Below are 14,939 nucleotides of genomic sequence, written 5' to 3' on the forward strand. Positions count from 1 at the left end.
GTAACTATTGACTCCACAAAGTTTTGGCAAAGTAGGAAGGACACACTAGTACTACCGCAACAATGTGAACAGGTACTGTGCACACACATAAAAATACTCGCTTTTAAATATTTGATACAAGAAAAGTAACATGATTGTATTTGTGTTTGAATTAGGTTGTCTATCAACCAATGGTGGATAATAATAGATGGTGGCATGTCATACCTATTATGCCACGTTCCAAAGTGATGTATAGTACATTTACTAATATGGAGCGTATGGAGGATGATCATGGCCATGGACGTGATGATGACCGTCATACAAGAGAGGAGGATGATCATGAGATAGGAGATATAGATATTGAGGCCGACATTACCCGTGAGGACGAGCCTACCATTGGAGATGTTGATTTCGATGAGCACATGAGTGGCACAAGTAGTAGTGGGTTGAATGTATTTGTAGAAGTAGATAGTTTGGCAAGGGTTGATCTCATTGAGGATGAGATTGAACCGTAGCCCCACAATTGATATTGGCAAAACTATTTTACATATTGTCTCATTCTCCTCATTTCACTTAATTCTTGTATATGTGGGCTTGCAAAAAATTATGTACTTTGGTAATCATGGGCAATGTTTGGAAAGCAATGATGTATACCAAAATCTCACTTTCTGTATTCTCTGGAGCGCGTCTATTTACGCGTCTGATTCTCAGTGTAAACGCGCAAATAAACGCGCAATACACGCGCTAATAAACGGGATGTTAAACGGGCCCGTATTTTCTCAGGTCAAACGCGCAAATAGACGCGGTGATTTACGCGCAAATAAACGAGCTTTTAAACGCACCTATAGACGCGCCCGTAATTTCTCTACTAAAGCAACGCCTATAGACGCGCCCGCTATTTTGCGTGTCTACCAAGCGCGTCTATAGTTGCTTTGTGTTGTTGTGCAACAGTCATCGACGAGTCACTTTGGCAGGCTGTTGGCTGCGGCCCACGACGACTATGAAACAGGTTGTTGCTTATGCCACATGATTCTAGATGATTTCCGTCTCCTGCACGTTGCCGCAAAAGATAATCTCCTTTTGCAATATCGTGTTCTTTGATCTGGACGTCCGGCAGGTAAGTGATGATCCCTTCTTTCGTCCTGTGAGCATTAGGAGGTTCTCATCACTGCCCTGGATGCTGGGCAACAACTCATGTGTTGCTATGATCTCGTTGTATCCTGTCTAGCACAGAATCCTCTTTCGCGCACTTCTATCATCTATGGCGTAATTCCGCGGTCGAGCCTGCTTCCTCCTTCAGGGTAAACAGCTAATTATAGAAGGATGGCACTCAACAACCAAATCAAGAACGACAGCGCTACCGACGCTTCCCCGGGAACCGACGGCGGCAGTAGCCACCATTCTTCTCCTTTCTTCCTAAACGTACCAGGCGGGCAGCGCATTGGACCGTCGAGCGATCGCGAGGTTGCATCCGGTGGTATAGAAATAAAAGAACAGGCGCCCGCCGTACAAAGCGTAAATACAAACAGAGGCAAAGATCAGGAGAGGAAGGATGCGCCAGAGAAAGAATTGATTTTGTTCGCGATGAGGTTGGCTGTCTTGGAGAAGCTGGCTACTACGGTGGGCACTCTGGGATTTATCTGGGCCACCGTCGTTATTCTCGGTGGATATGCACCAACACTTAAGACAATAGATTTCTGGTTTGTTACGGTTATACTGGTCATAGAGGGCGCGAGGATCTTCAGCCGGAGTCACGAATTGGAGTGGCAGCATCAAGATGTAACAACAAGCACAATCTCCCGAGCGTACCTCAAAGGATCGGATGCCATTTATCGCAGCAGTGGTGCTCTGCGCAGGGCTGTCCCCAACTTGGTAAGCCCAACAGGTGCGAGGCGGCCGGAACATTTATCCGCACTGGACCAATTGGAATCCCCAGGTTTGGAAGCTCATCCTGTAAGTCAAACCAATGCCCGTGCCCTGCTCAGAACGTGGTCTCTGTCACGGGTGCCGCTGGTTCCGTTCATGAGCTGGATTTTCCAGGCCAAACATGTGAGTGGGTTTCTGTATTCCATGCAACTGGTTTCTGCAGTGCTCAGCATTGTTCTCTCCGTTTTGCGTCTTAGCAGCCGTAAATTCCGAACGCCAAGTGAAGGAGATGCAGCAAGCAATCATGCTGCTGCTCTCATCGTGTTCTACGTTCTTACAGTTTTTGAAGCTCTAGTTTTCCTTCTCGAGAGATCTTACTGGCAATATCAGATCTCTGTGAAAAAGATCTTGGTCAAGGTGAACGATGACTTGTGCAAGTTGCCAAGCGATGATCGCTACACGACAAGATGCTTCTTCTACGATGTGTATTCTAAGTGCTTGACGGGGAGTATCTATGAGGGTCTGAAGATGGATCTGCTGGATTACACGATATCGTGGTTGCAATCGGATACTCCATCTGAACAAATGGGTGGGTTGTGCGTCCTGTTAACGTTTTCGGATCAAGCAGATTTTTGTGACGACACTTTGAAGGCAATCAGCACCCGACAAGGGACCGTTGAGCGGCTCTTGGAGATGATCACTTGGAAGAACTATGAGGAGCAGAAAATAAGAAAAGCAGCAGCGCGTCTCTTACGCAATCTTGTGAGATATAATCGGAATAGCGTTCGAGTGGCAGCAATTCCTGGCTCTATCGACGCCATCTTCAGTTTGCTATCTCACGACGATCCGCAGGGCGACGGAACGGAATTACCATTCGCTCAGGAATATGTCCGGGGGGTCATTGGTGGACAGATTGCAGAGAAAGACTTGGCAACTTACGACTTGGGGCTAAGAATTCTGATTAATTTAGCCGGAAATAATGTGAATTGTGCCAAGATTGGGATTACCAGAGGGGTACTTGCTACGATGATCAGCCTTATCAATGTAGAAAACAACCCACTGCTGTGGAGTGCGCAATCGACTGAGGATACGATTTTGTTCCTGTCTCTTAAGCTTCTAAACCTCTTGGCCCGTTGCCCGGGTGTGGCGGGGAAGAATCTGCGACAGGATATTGCTAAAGTGCTGTTTTCAATCACAAATCTACGAAACATTTTGAACCTAAAGCAAGCGGGGTCTCACGACGTGCTACGGTTCCATGAACTTGCAGCAGGAACTTTGTCGAGCTTGGCCATGGACGACGACGTGAGGGAGGTGATCGGTCGGACGGGAGGGATCATGCGAAGTCTGTTAGCGGTATTTCTGAAGGAGATGGAGGACGGCAACAAGACGCAAATGAAGGTAGCGGTGAAAGCCGGGGAAGCGTTAACGCTACTGGCGCTACAGGATGGGAAAAACTGCGCGAGGATGCTTGGATTGAAGCTAGAGAAGGAAGGATGTGCGACCTGCGAGGGGACGAGAGATGTGGTGCAAGCTTTGGTGGGGATGATAGGCGACGAGAAGCGAGGGCATTTGGCGATGAGCATACTACGGAGTTTGTGCTCGAACACAGACGACGAAGGGTGCAAGGCGAGGGTGGCAAGATGCACGGCACAGGTAAACGGCAACTTACGTCGATGCATCTGCAGTTTACGTTGTACGTCGATGCATCTGCTTTTTACGTACTTCTATGCGTCGATGCATCTTCTGCTTACGGACATCGATGTATCTCCTGTTTACGTTGTCGATGCACCTGCGGTTTGGGTCGTCGATGATGGATCTCCTGTTTACGAACGTCTCTGCATCCTGTTAGGATGCGTCCCCTGTTTACGCACGAATGCGTCTCGTGTTTACGTCGTTAACGCATCTCCCGTCACGTACGTCGAACCGACGTACGTACGTCGACGCACCTACGTCCGTCAATGCATGTTCTCTTTACGTGCAATTGTAAGTTGTGAAGCAAAGGAAGGTGGCAATGGCGATGACGGAATGTAAGGTGGTGTGTGTGCAGGTGATGAAGGTGGTGATGGAGGAGAAGGGTCGGAGGCAGGAGGCGGCGCTGGGGCTAGCGGCGAGAATAGTGCAAGGGCTAAAGGAGGGGGAGTTAGCGGAGCAGCTGAGGCTGGCGGGAGTAGCGAGCGGGGCGGAGCTAGTAAAGGGAATAGGCGGCGTTTTGGAGAGACATCCGACGCCGTCGCCCAGTTTACCGCGGGTGCGCCGCCACTGTTTGGAGTTGATTGAGGTGCTTGTAAAGGCGGACGCCGCCTCTTTTTTGGCGGAATTCCAGGCGCCTGCCTTCGCCCGGCTGCTGGACGGCGTCGCCGCCACCGCCTCCGATTTAGAGAACTACGCCACTTTCTCCGGCGCCATCGGCGTTACCCTCCACAGACTCCCCATGGAACACCTCCTCAACTCCGCCATCGCCACCCTCCACCTCCACCACGAAATCTCCTTCGCTTGACGCACCGCTTCTCCGTCTTTGCAGCATTCGCCATCGCCATGCTCCAGCTTCTCCACGAATTCTGCTTTCGTTGACCATTTCTCCGTGCTTGCTGCATTGCGTCGCCATGGAGCTCACCTCCTCATCTCCCGTCCGCCGCCATCGCCCAGCTTAAGCTCCACCATCAGATCTGCTCTGTCCACGTCCGTTACTATTTCTCCGTCTCCCTGTAGGAACCCTCGGCGTCACGCTCCACACCACGGATCACCTCCTCGTCTCCACCTTCGCCAAGTTTCAGCTGCACCACTTCTCTTCACGTCATACCCATTTCTCTGGCTCTGTAGCATTCCCTACTGCACCTCCGCCGGCATCGCCAAGCTCCAGCTTCACCACTCTCTTTCCCATTTCTCCGTCTCTGCCGCTTTCCCATTTATCGATGATCTATCACCACATGTAACACCAATGGTAGATATCGGTTCGGGCTCCTCCCCATATATCTACAAGTGGCGCATGACAATATGATGTTGATGTCGTACTTCTCGCCTTGTAATGAGTGCAATGACAATACAACCTCTCTGTAAGCCACTCTGCGCTCCCAGGCATTGGCGCATCATCTGACGAGCTTCCACTCGTCCCTTCCATTTGCACACTTTCAAAATCACAACATGAGCTGCAAGGAAATCTATTAAGATCCAAAAAATAGCCACCCATGAGCTTCTTTTGTCTCTTCTGACAATAGGTGCCTTGAACTGTCGTTATATAGCGACGCTATGCTCTGTTTCATCGCTATATAGCGACGCTTTGCCTTGTTCCATCACTATATAGCGACACTTTTTGGATATAAACATCGCTATATAGCGACTGACTAATGTCGCTATATAGCAACGCTGGGCGCTTAAACTCGAAACCTCGCGCGACGCTTTCTTTCACATCTCTATTGCGGGAAAAGTAAAAATCTCTCCTCCCACCTTATATTCGACGACCTCGCTTTCCTCCTCTCTATTCCCCACTCTTCACCCTACCTAACCGCTCTCCCAACACTTGTGCTCCCTCTCCACCCTTCTCCCTCTTTACTTGTGTGAAAGGAAGTTTTTCAAGAAGATGAGTCTCTTTAAGCAATGTAGGTTCATTTTCTGTGAGATTTTGTTTTGTGAGTGTTGAAGCATGTTTCTCCTTGTATTGCTAAGGCTATGTGCTAATTTTCATGCTTGATTTTTAGAAGTTAAGGACAAAAAATGAGATTTGGTGAAAGAAAGAAGACTCACCTCTTCTCTTTTTAGTATTTCTCTTCCTCCTCTTTCTTCTTGTTTGTAGACTTATGCTTGTCTCCTCAATCCAATCCCTTTGAGAAGTTGCTTCTCTTTCCTCTAACTAGTTATCTAAAAAATGGTATGTTTCCTCTCTTTTGTAGGGCCAGTCCATGAAACACCAAGCGGGACTTTTCTAGGTAGGAAAGTACTTCCTCTTTTTTCCTTTTTGTTATTTTCGTTATTTGCATTGGCCTATAGCTAGCGCCTTATGCATTAGCTACAGTGATGCGCATAGGAACCCTCTCATCCCCTCTCTTCTCTTATTCCCTCTTCTTCCCCTCTTTTCCTCTCTCTTTTCCCCCCTCTTTCTCTCATATGCTCATGCATAAGCATAAGCATAATATTTCTCTCTTCTTTCTCTTATTTTTCACTCTCTTTTTTCCTCTCTTTTTCTCCTCTTTTCATAAGCATATGTATTTGCCTATGCTTATGCTTATGCATGAGCATATGCTCATATGCTCATGTATGAGCACAAGCTTATACTTTCTCTCTTTTTCTCTTATACTCATATGCTCATGCATAAGCATAAGCATATGCTTTCTTTCTTTTTCTCTTATGCTTATGCTCTTTTTTCCTCTTTCTTCTCTTATTCTTATGCTCTTTTCCTCTTTTCTTTTTTCCCTCCTCCTTCTGTTCTTTTTCCTTCTTCTTTTTTTCCTCTTTCAATCTCTTTTCCCCTCTTCTTTTTTCCCCTCTTTCAATCTCTTTTTCCCTCCTTTCCTTCTCTTCTTTTTTCCCTCTTTAAATCTATTTTCCCCTCTTCTTTCTCTTATGCTTATGCTCTTTTCCCCTCTTCTTCTTCCCCTCTTTCAATCTCTTTTTCCCTCTTCCTTCTCTTCTTTTCCCCTCTTCTTTTTCCTCTCCATTTTCTCTTCTTTTCCCCTTTTCTTTTTCCCCTCTTCCTTCTCTTTTCCCCTCTTCTTTTTTTCCCTCTTTCAATCTCTTTTTCGCTCCTTTCTCTTCTTTTGCCCTCTTCTTTTTCCTCTCTTCTTTCTCTTCTTTTCCCCTTTTCTTTTTCCCCTCTTCCTTCTCTTTTCCCCTCTTCTTTTTTTCCCTCTTTCAATCTCTTTTTCCCTCCTTTCCTTCTCTTCTTTTTCCCCTCTTTCAATCTCCTTTCCCCTCTTCCTTCTCTTCTTTTCCTCTCTTCTTTTTCCCCTCTTTCATAAGCATATGTTTTTTCTTCTCTTATACTTATGCTTATGCATGAGCATATGTCTCCTTCTCCTTCTCCTTCTGTCTTCTTTTTCCCTCTCTTTTTCTCTTCTTTTCATAAGCATATGCCTATGCCTATGCCTATGCTTATGCTCTTTCCCTCTTCTTCTTTTTCCCCTCTTTCCTTCTTCTTTTTCCCCTCTTTCAATCTCTTATCCCATTTTCTTTTTTCCCCTCTTTCCATCTCTGTTTCCCTTTCCTTCTCTTCTTTTTTCTCTCTTTCAATCTCTTTTTCCCTCTTCCTTCTCTTATGCTTATGCTCTTTTCCCCTCTTTTTTTTCCCCTCTTTCAATCTCTTTTCCCCTCTTCCTTCTCTTCTTTTTTCCTCTTCGTTTTCCCCTCTTCCTTCTCTTCTTTTCCCCTCTTCTTTTTCCCCTCTTTCATGAGCATATGTTTTTCCTTCTCTTATACCTACGCTTATGCATGACCAGATGTCTTCTTCTCCTTCTCCTTTCCCTGTCTTCTTTTTCCCTCTCTTTTTCTCTTCTTTTCATAAGCATATGCCTATGCCTATGCCTATGCCTATGCTTATGCTTATGCTTATGCATGAGCATATGCTCATATGCTTATGCATAAGCATAAGCATAAGCATATGCTTTCTCTCTTTTTCTCTTGTGTGTATGCTTTCTCTCTTTTTTCTCTTATGCATATTTGGTTCTTTTCCCCTCTTTCAATCTCTTTTCCCCTTTTCTTTCTCTTCTTTTCCCCTCTCTATCTCTTATGCTTCTCTTTCTCTTTTGCTTCTTATGCTTTCAGCTTCTTACCCGCTCTTGTTTTTTATTTTTTGTTTTCGTGTTTGTGTCTACGTTTGTCCAATCCCCCCAAATTAGACATGGGATCACATCCACATTCGACAAGTACAGAAACCCTTATAGGAGGAGACATCATTATCTCTATTCTCCAAAGGACTTTGATTCCACTCAAGTGACACCGCAGGGGCCTACCCCTACGACTACCCCTGGCCCGACTCCTCTCGGGCGTGGCACTGTGACTATCCCTCGGGAAACTTCTTTGTTATAGCAGCCCATGGCTTTGTCGGGAGTCCCGACAAGTTTGTTGCACAGATGAGCGATGAGGAGGTAGCGAGATTCTTATCTCTGCTATCCCAGAGGACCTTAGCAATTCCCTCTCCTACACTGATGACTGGACCTACTGTCCAGCCATCCCCTCTACCCCTTTGACTGAGGGGTCATCACCTAGGCGTGCCCATCATAAGGGAAGGAAGAGTAGGAGGGGTCGCTTATGTTGTGCTGACTTGGGAGATGTAGATGAGTTAGCACACTCACATCCCTACAAGTCTCCACTTGGTCCCAAGACCCAGTACCAGTCAGGTCTGTTGCCCTCTCCTACTCTCATTGCTACTCCTCGCTCAAGAAGCGTTCGCACAGACACCACTCGCTCTGACTTTGGAGTCCTCCTTACCCGATCGAGGACCTGTCCTATCAAATCACGGCTGTTGGAGAGATAATAGAAGATAAAAAGGGCATAGCAATAATGGCCACCATGAGGCACTTGATGAGCCACCACTTCAGGAGCGGCATAGCTACTGACTGGCAGTACTAAGATGACCAAAAGAAGCAGGCAGTCATCGATGAATTGAAAAGAAAATACCCTAACCCCCTAAATTGGGAGTTCAATGAGAATTACATGCGAGAGCGCATGGGTTTGGTCTTGAAGCATCATAGGTTAACCTTGCGTACTTCCATCACAAAGGGGCACCCAGTTGGGCAGACAAAGCTGATTGGAAGTTTTTCAAGAAGCAGAACAGGGACCATCCCGAAATGTTCGAGGGTTAAAGGAGGGCTGCGAGGAGACAGCTGGACTCCGTAGGTACTTCGCACTTTGGTGGAGGCAGACGGTTGGCATTCAAGGCAACCATGGTAAGTCTACTTCTTCTCATTTAATGTATTGTTCTATTTGTTTTACTACATAGTGCATGCACTTTATCTAACTCTCATAAAATTGGGCCCACAGTAAGCTGCGATGGGTCACCTTCTTATAGATGTAGAGACAAGACATGCATTTCACGTGAGAACAAAGCCATGGTTTATTGAGCAGGAGGCATTGGGAGCGACGGTCGATCGAGCTGAGGTGGCTGCTCGCACGGTATAAGTCTACTCCAACTTGTAATCTCACTTTTTAAACAGTTTTATTCTTTAAGTTTCAATCTAATTTCCAATTAATATGGTTTCACTCTTAGAATCAAAGCTCGAGTGTCCCATCAGTGGAGGTAAGCAGTGATGATGAGGGATTAGGCTTACACGGCTTCGACGAGGGCCAGGGATCAGGCACAGCTCACGAGGGTCAGGGAGCAAACGTAGATCACGAGGGCCAAGGATCAAGCCAGCAAGATGAGGACGAGGACAACGACGACTATTCAGATGAGTAGTAGTAGTAGTTTGCATATACTTCGCCATATATATGCTTTTGTATATCGGTTCGTTTGAGCGATTTTGTATCACCCTTTTTGAAAGGGTAATTTTGTAACAAACAATGTAGTATATCTTCGACATGTATATGCTTCTGTCGCTTGGTTCATTTGAGCGATTTTGTATTATCCTTTCCACAAGAAAAATTTTGTAATAAAAACATTCTTTCATATTTACTAAATAAAAAACACTAGTGGGATAAAACAGGGCTTGCTGTGGTCCTATTTAGTCCCACTGATGTTTTTTTTAGCTTTTGTTAATCGTCGCTATATAGCGACATTTACCAGTGTCGCTATATAGCAATGTTTATTAGTGTCGCTATATAGCGACCGTTCTTTTCCGACGCTTATTGTGACGAAAATAACGACCTTTACGCCTGTCCAAAAAAAACCTTTTAGTGTAAAAAATGTCGGTATTTTCATCGAAAAATGACCTATCCCTTGTAGTGGGTGAAATTTTGTCCACGTCATCAGATTCATCAAGATTCTCATAGCCAGAGCTAGCTTTTTTGCAAGACTTGTATGCTAATCTTCTATAGCAATAAAACATTCCCAATTGTAAGTGCTTTCATCATCTCACATACTTCATTTCCATAATTTTCTGTATAGATTTTGTATTTCCACTTCCTTACCATGCTTGATTTAGCTTAGCCTATCAATGTTGGCTTACTCTTTAGGAAATGGAAAAGTTTGAGCTCAAATCCATATAGCCACCACCGGTATTGTGGCTACTTTGTTGCAATGTCTTCAAGTGAAAAACCAAATCGACTTGGGGTAGGTATTGACTCAAGAAACTAAATAATAATCTACTCCTTGTTAATTTTAGAATTCCCTAGGGAATAATGGGTTCAATTTAATTCAACCTATCATTCGTTTCCCCAAGATGTTATATGCACATTCCAAAAATCCAAACCCTAAATTTAACAAAACCTTCTTTGGGTCATTTGAGTATAGCAAGTATTGTATTTTCTTACACATTCTAGCAGTAAGAGGGTTACACCGAACAAACATACATTACCCTTGGGTACTACAACTATAAAATAATATGTTTAATGCACATGCATTTGTGTTCGTGCATGTGGATGTGTCTTCCTATACAAGCAAAACTTCACAAAGTTTGGAGAGTTACATCCCCTTGGAAGGCCTAAATTGTCTAAAGACTTTTTTGTTAGTTTGTCCATTGGACACTCATCTTTCCTACATGGATTTGGTTGTTTTATGCAAGATTATGTGCCTAATGTGTTTGATATGTTTGGTGCCAATGTAGCACTAGATGGAAACACAATAAATCTTGGTATATGGGATACATTACTTTGGGTAAATAAGTAAATACACTTTTATGGCATGTTTTGAATTAAACATGCTTGTATGCATACAAATGTGTATGTGTATGCACAAACTCACAACCATACGTCTATGGATTTGTGTGTGAATGAGAGAGAGAGAGGGGGGGGGGGGGGAGGACGTGGATGGAATGAGTGGGTGGGGGGGAAGCTTGTTGGGCAACTTTAGCATGATTGCCTCTATTCCAATTCTCACCCCTTACCTTCATAAGAGAAGGAGGGGTCCTACATGGCACTGTGCTTTGCATGCAACCTCACAAATAAGAAATATAGAAATAAAGATATAGCGAAGAGATGATTATAAATTCGTAGTTGTTACCCTTTACCTTCATAAGAGATAGGGGTACCACATGGCACTGCCCTTTTGATGTAACCTCACAAATAAGGAATATAGAGATAGAGATAGAGATATAGAGAGAAGATGATTACATATTGGTAGGTGTTGTCATATAGGCTTTCTAGCCTTAAGCCTAAGGGTTGTTTGAATGCTTACATTATCTTTAAGCTGTAGCATTCACTCTCGAATGAATCTTGTGCATGTGTGTTCCACTCTAATCTAGCAAAGGGAGTTCAACGAGACCCAGCACATCCATCCCTCAATAAGGGGTGCCATGTCGTACTACCCTTTGAGTGCCATGTGCCATCTCAAATCTCTCTCTCTCTCTCTCTCTCTCTCTCTCTCTCTCTTTGGCCTCCAAGAACATATATATATATATATAAACTAAACATGAAACCTAAAACTATCTTATAAATAATATAAAATCTCTCTCTCTCTCTCTCCCTCTCTCCAAGAACATCTATATATATATATATATATATAAAACTAAACATGAAACCTAAAAATATCTTATAAATAATATAAAATCTCTCTCTCTCTCTCTCTCTCTCTCTCTCTCTCTCTCTCTCTCTCTCTTTCTCTCTCTCTCTCTCTCTTAGGCCTCCAAAAAGAAATAAAAATTAAATTAAAAGTAGTTTAAAAATGATTATTTAAAACTATATATGGAAGAAAAATTGTGTGTGTATACTATTCTTTTTATGGTTTTTTGAATAACTTGTCCTTTGTCCACGTGGCTTCTATGCTATCACGCGTTGCACTCACACTTCTGAGTAGAAAGCTAGTATTTTTTCATGTGGGGGAAGAATTGGTACAATTTCTCTCCAAAAATTATAAGACCAAGGAATGTGTCATTCCTTGGGATCTTGTAAATTGCATAATGTATTTTATACATTGCATAATGTGGAATCTATCATTGCATATGATCATGCATCCTATATTTTGCAAGTCACATAAGGTATTCTGCATATTGCATAATGCATCTTTTTGCAAAGAATATTTTTATTGTTTCTTTATTTTAATAAAGAATGCCAGAAGAAATAGTAAAACCTGTTTAATGAACGTCATTGTGTCGAATAATGATTACCAGTTACTTGCAGTACTTGTAATGTAAATACGTAGAAATGTTATGGAATTCAAAATTGATAAGAAATAGATGAAAATTATTACCCCATGAGAAGGAAGACCTTAGATATGCTTAGCAATTTGATGCATGTGATATGATGCAAGGGAGCTCCAAAGAACTATTTCCATGTTTTACGATGGGTCGAAAATAAACCAGTGATTCAGTGCTTCTATCAACAAGTGATCATGCAATAGATTGAAGCTTTATGGAAGCTGATGATTGGGAGCTTGCTGGTTGGCAACATGATTCAAGATTCCCTTCTAGGGCTATTCAAAAAATAGCTATATTTTTTAAACTTTATTCTGTTGACACTCTTAGCTTTCTCTCCAATCGTGAGCTCTTGGTGTGGGATATGCAAGTGGAATACAATCTCTTTTAAGAGGCTGCACATAGATTCATCTTATTTGAGTCATAAATGCTTCTTCAATTCCATGAGACCACTTACCAATCCAATTTATTGTGCATTCCCCTATTGGGTCTAGTATATTAAATCAAATGTGTTAAATTAATATGTATCACCATCAAAAAAGAGCAAAAATGAGTTTGAAAGTATGAGATTGTCCTTTCCCCTTGTGCTCTTATTGTTTGAAATTTTTTGGGGCGGTTGACAATTAGAAGCAAGTAAATCATGGACTTGTTGGATCCTTGGGGGGGAAACGTTGATGAGGAGTCCTAGCACGATGAGCTAGAGCCTTGATCCTAATTTCAATGGTTGATGATCATTGTCTTCAAGGAGTACCTAAGGGACTTCATAGAAGTCTTCTTGGATGACATGTGTGTGAATTCAACATGGGATGATCATTTGAGATACCTGAAGCTAGTCCTTGAGAGGTGCAGGTTGTACCAGATATCAATGAATCCTCTCAAGTGTCTTCACAGTCCAAGATACACCATGCAAAAATAGGGTATGCCCTACTATCAAGAAAATCACATGTAATTATGGGTCAAACACGGTGTGATTCTTGGTCACATAGTGTCCAATAACAGCATCTCCACAAATTACAACAAGATCAAGCTCATTCTAGAGCTACCCCTGCCCCACAAATGCCAAGGAAGTGCAGCAATGTACATGCCATATGGGTTACTATCGAGAAGGTTCATTTTGTTTTACGCAGACATAGCTTCGCGAGTCAACCATTGTACAAGCTGTTAGTAGTCTTTGAGTGGACCGAGGAATGTCAGAAATCCTTTGAAGCCCTCAAGCTAGCTCTAGTCACAACACTAGTATTGCGGACCCCGAATTGGAATCTAATATTCCCCGTCCACATAGATGCCTCAAACTTTGCCATCGGATGCATGTTAGCCCAACCAAGGGAGTATAACTTGAACTACCCAGTGTACTTTGCCGCCAGAACTTGGCAATTAAATGATGCCGAGGTTAATTACACTCTACAATAGAGAGGGAAGGCCTAGCCATGGTCTACGCAATTAAGAAGTTCATGCATTACTTGTTAGCCAACAAGCTCATTCTTTTAATTGATCATCTATATTTGGTTGGCAAGGCATGCATGACAGGATGCATAACAAGGTGTATGCTAATCCTTCTAGAGTTTGACTTCACAGTTACGGTGCGTAAAGGAAAGACCCACATCCTAGCCGACAACCTCTTGAGGATTCCCAATGGGGAAGCTCCAACAAGAGTCGAGGATGACCTCCCAGGTGCTCTCCTATTTCACATTGACATAATTATGGAATGGGCAGTCGAAATAGGCTACTACTTGGCAAACGGGTTGCCTTTGGACAAAGGCCTCAAGAGGGACAGATCCCTCAAACTCATTAAGGATGTAGCACCATATCAGCTAATCGTAGGCCAACTCTACTGCATGGGCAACGATGGCATCATGCGCAAGTGCATGTGCGAACACGAATCTATCAACTTGCTCGAAGAAGCCCATTTCCGGATAGCAGGTGGTCACTTTGCCGCCGCTAATATTACGGCACATAAAGTGTTACTGGAAGGCCTCTAGTGTCCCACTCTCTTCGAAGATGTAGCTACGTTTATCAAGCAATGTGATCCCTACCAAAGAGTACAAATCCCACATAAAGCGGACATGATGCCCCTAATGGGAATATTAACTGATCAACCCTTTGAGAAATGGGGCATATATTTTATTGATTTGATAAGCCCAGCAGCTAAAGGAACAGGGGCTATATACATTATCTTGGCCATAGATTATTTCACCAAATGGGTGGAGGGATGAACCACAAGAAAAGGTGATGCGTGGTCCACAGCTAAGTTTTTATACGAACAAGTCATTACACAGTTCGGATGTCCCTTGGAATTAGTCAACGATTGAGAAACTCATTTCCTCAATGAAACCATAGCAATTCTGACTAGCGAATTCATGATCATACATAGGGATTCGATGCTCAAACAAAACATGTCGCAAGATTATGACTTGCACAGTTGAAGCTAGTTGTACCGACTGGGAGCACCACCTCCTTGCAGCATTGTGGGCCTACCAAATGTCTTACAAGTGGCAACGAACTGCACCCCCTTTAGCTTTGCCTTTGGGGTGGAAATTTCAATACAACATAGTGTATATGTAGCTATATCATGTGCATTCCTCTCTCTCTCTCTCTCTCTCTCTCTCTCTCTCTCTCTCTCTCCACTTTATCATGGTATCAAAGCACCAAGTGATCCCCAGCCCTTGCATCTTGTCAAGGCACTAAGCCCTCCCTGTGAGGCATCCTCATCTCCATCTCCAAGTGTTGTGAGATCTTCGTGAGAGTGTTTTCTATGAGAAAGAGCATAAGTCCTTGTTATGTTGAGGCCACGAGTCCTCCTTTGTGAGGCACCTTCATCACTTTTCTACTTCACCTTCATCACTTTTCTACTTCACCTTCATCACTTACCTTTGTAGA

The 14,939-nt window shown here is 43.6% G+C and overlaps 1 protein-coding gene across 1 annotated transcript; it reads left to right on the forward strand.

The window, feature by feature from the left end:
- Positions 1-1,440: 1,440 nt before the first annotated feature.
- LOC147879642 (uncharacterized) lies at positions 1,441-4,742 on the forward strand. Its single transcript, XM_087371379.1, has 2 exons — positions 1,441-3,498; positions 3,893-4,742. Exons 1-2 carry the CDS (start codon positions 1,564-1,566, stop codon positions 4,340-4,342), a joined length of 2,385 nt encoding a protein of 794 aa, XP_087227505.1. The 5' UTR covers positions 1,441-1,563; the 3' UTR covers positions 4,343-4,742.
- The last annotated feature ends 10,197 nt before the right edge of the window (positions 4,743-14,939 follow it).

The sequence above is a fragment of the Dipteris shenzhenensis genome, chromosome 33 (genome assembly GCF_047967505.1).
Source record: "Dipteris shenzhenensis isolate YYH24624 ecotype China chromosome 33, Dip_SZ_1.0, whole genome shotgun sequence".
In the NCBI taxonomy this organism is placed as follows: Eukaryota; Viridiplantae; Streptophyta; class Polypodiopsida; order Gleicheniales; family Dipteridaceae; genus Dipteris; species Dipteris shenzhenensis.

Excerpts from the sequence above, each read along its gene's own strand:
- LOC147879642 (XM_087371379.1), top strand. The coding sequence starts at position 1,564 with ATGAGGTTGGCTGTCTTGGAGAAGCTGGCTACTACGGTGGGCACTCTG. Across the intron at positions 3,499-3,892 it reads TGGCAAGATGCACGGCACAG|GTGATGAAGGTGGTGATGGA; the intron begins GTAAACGGCAAC and ends GTGTGTGTGCAG.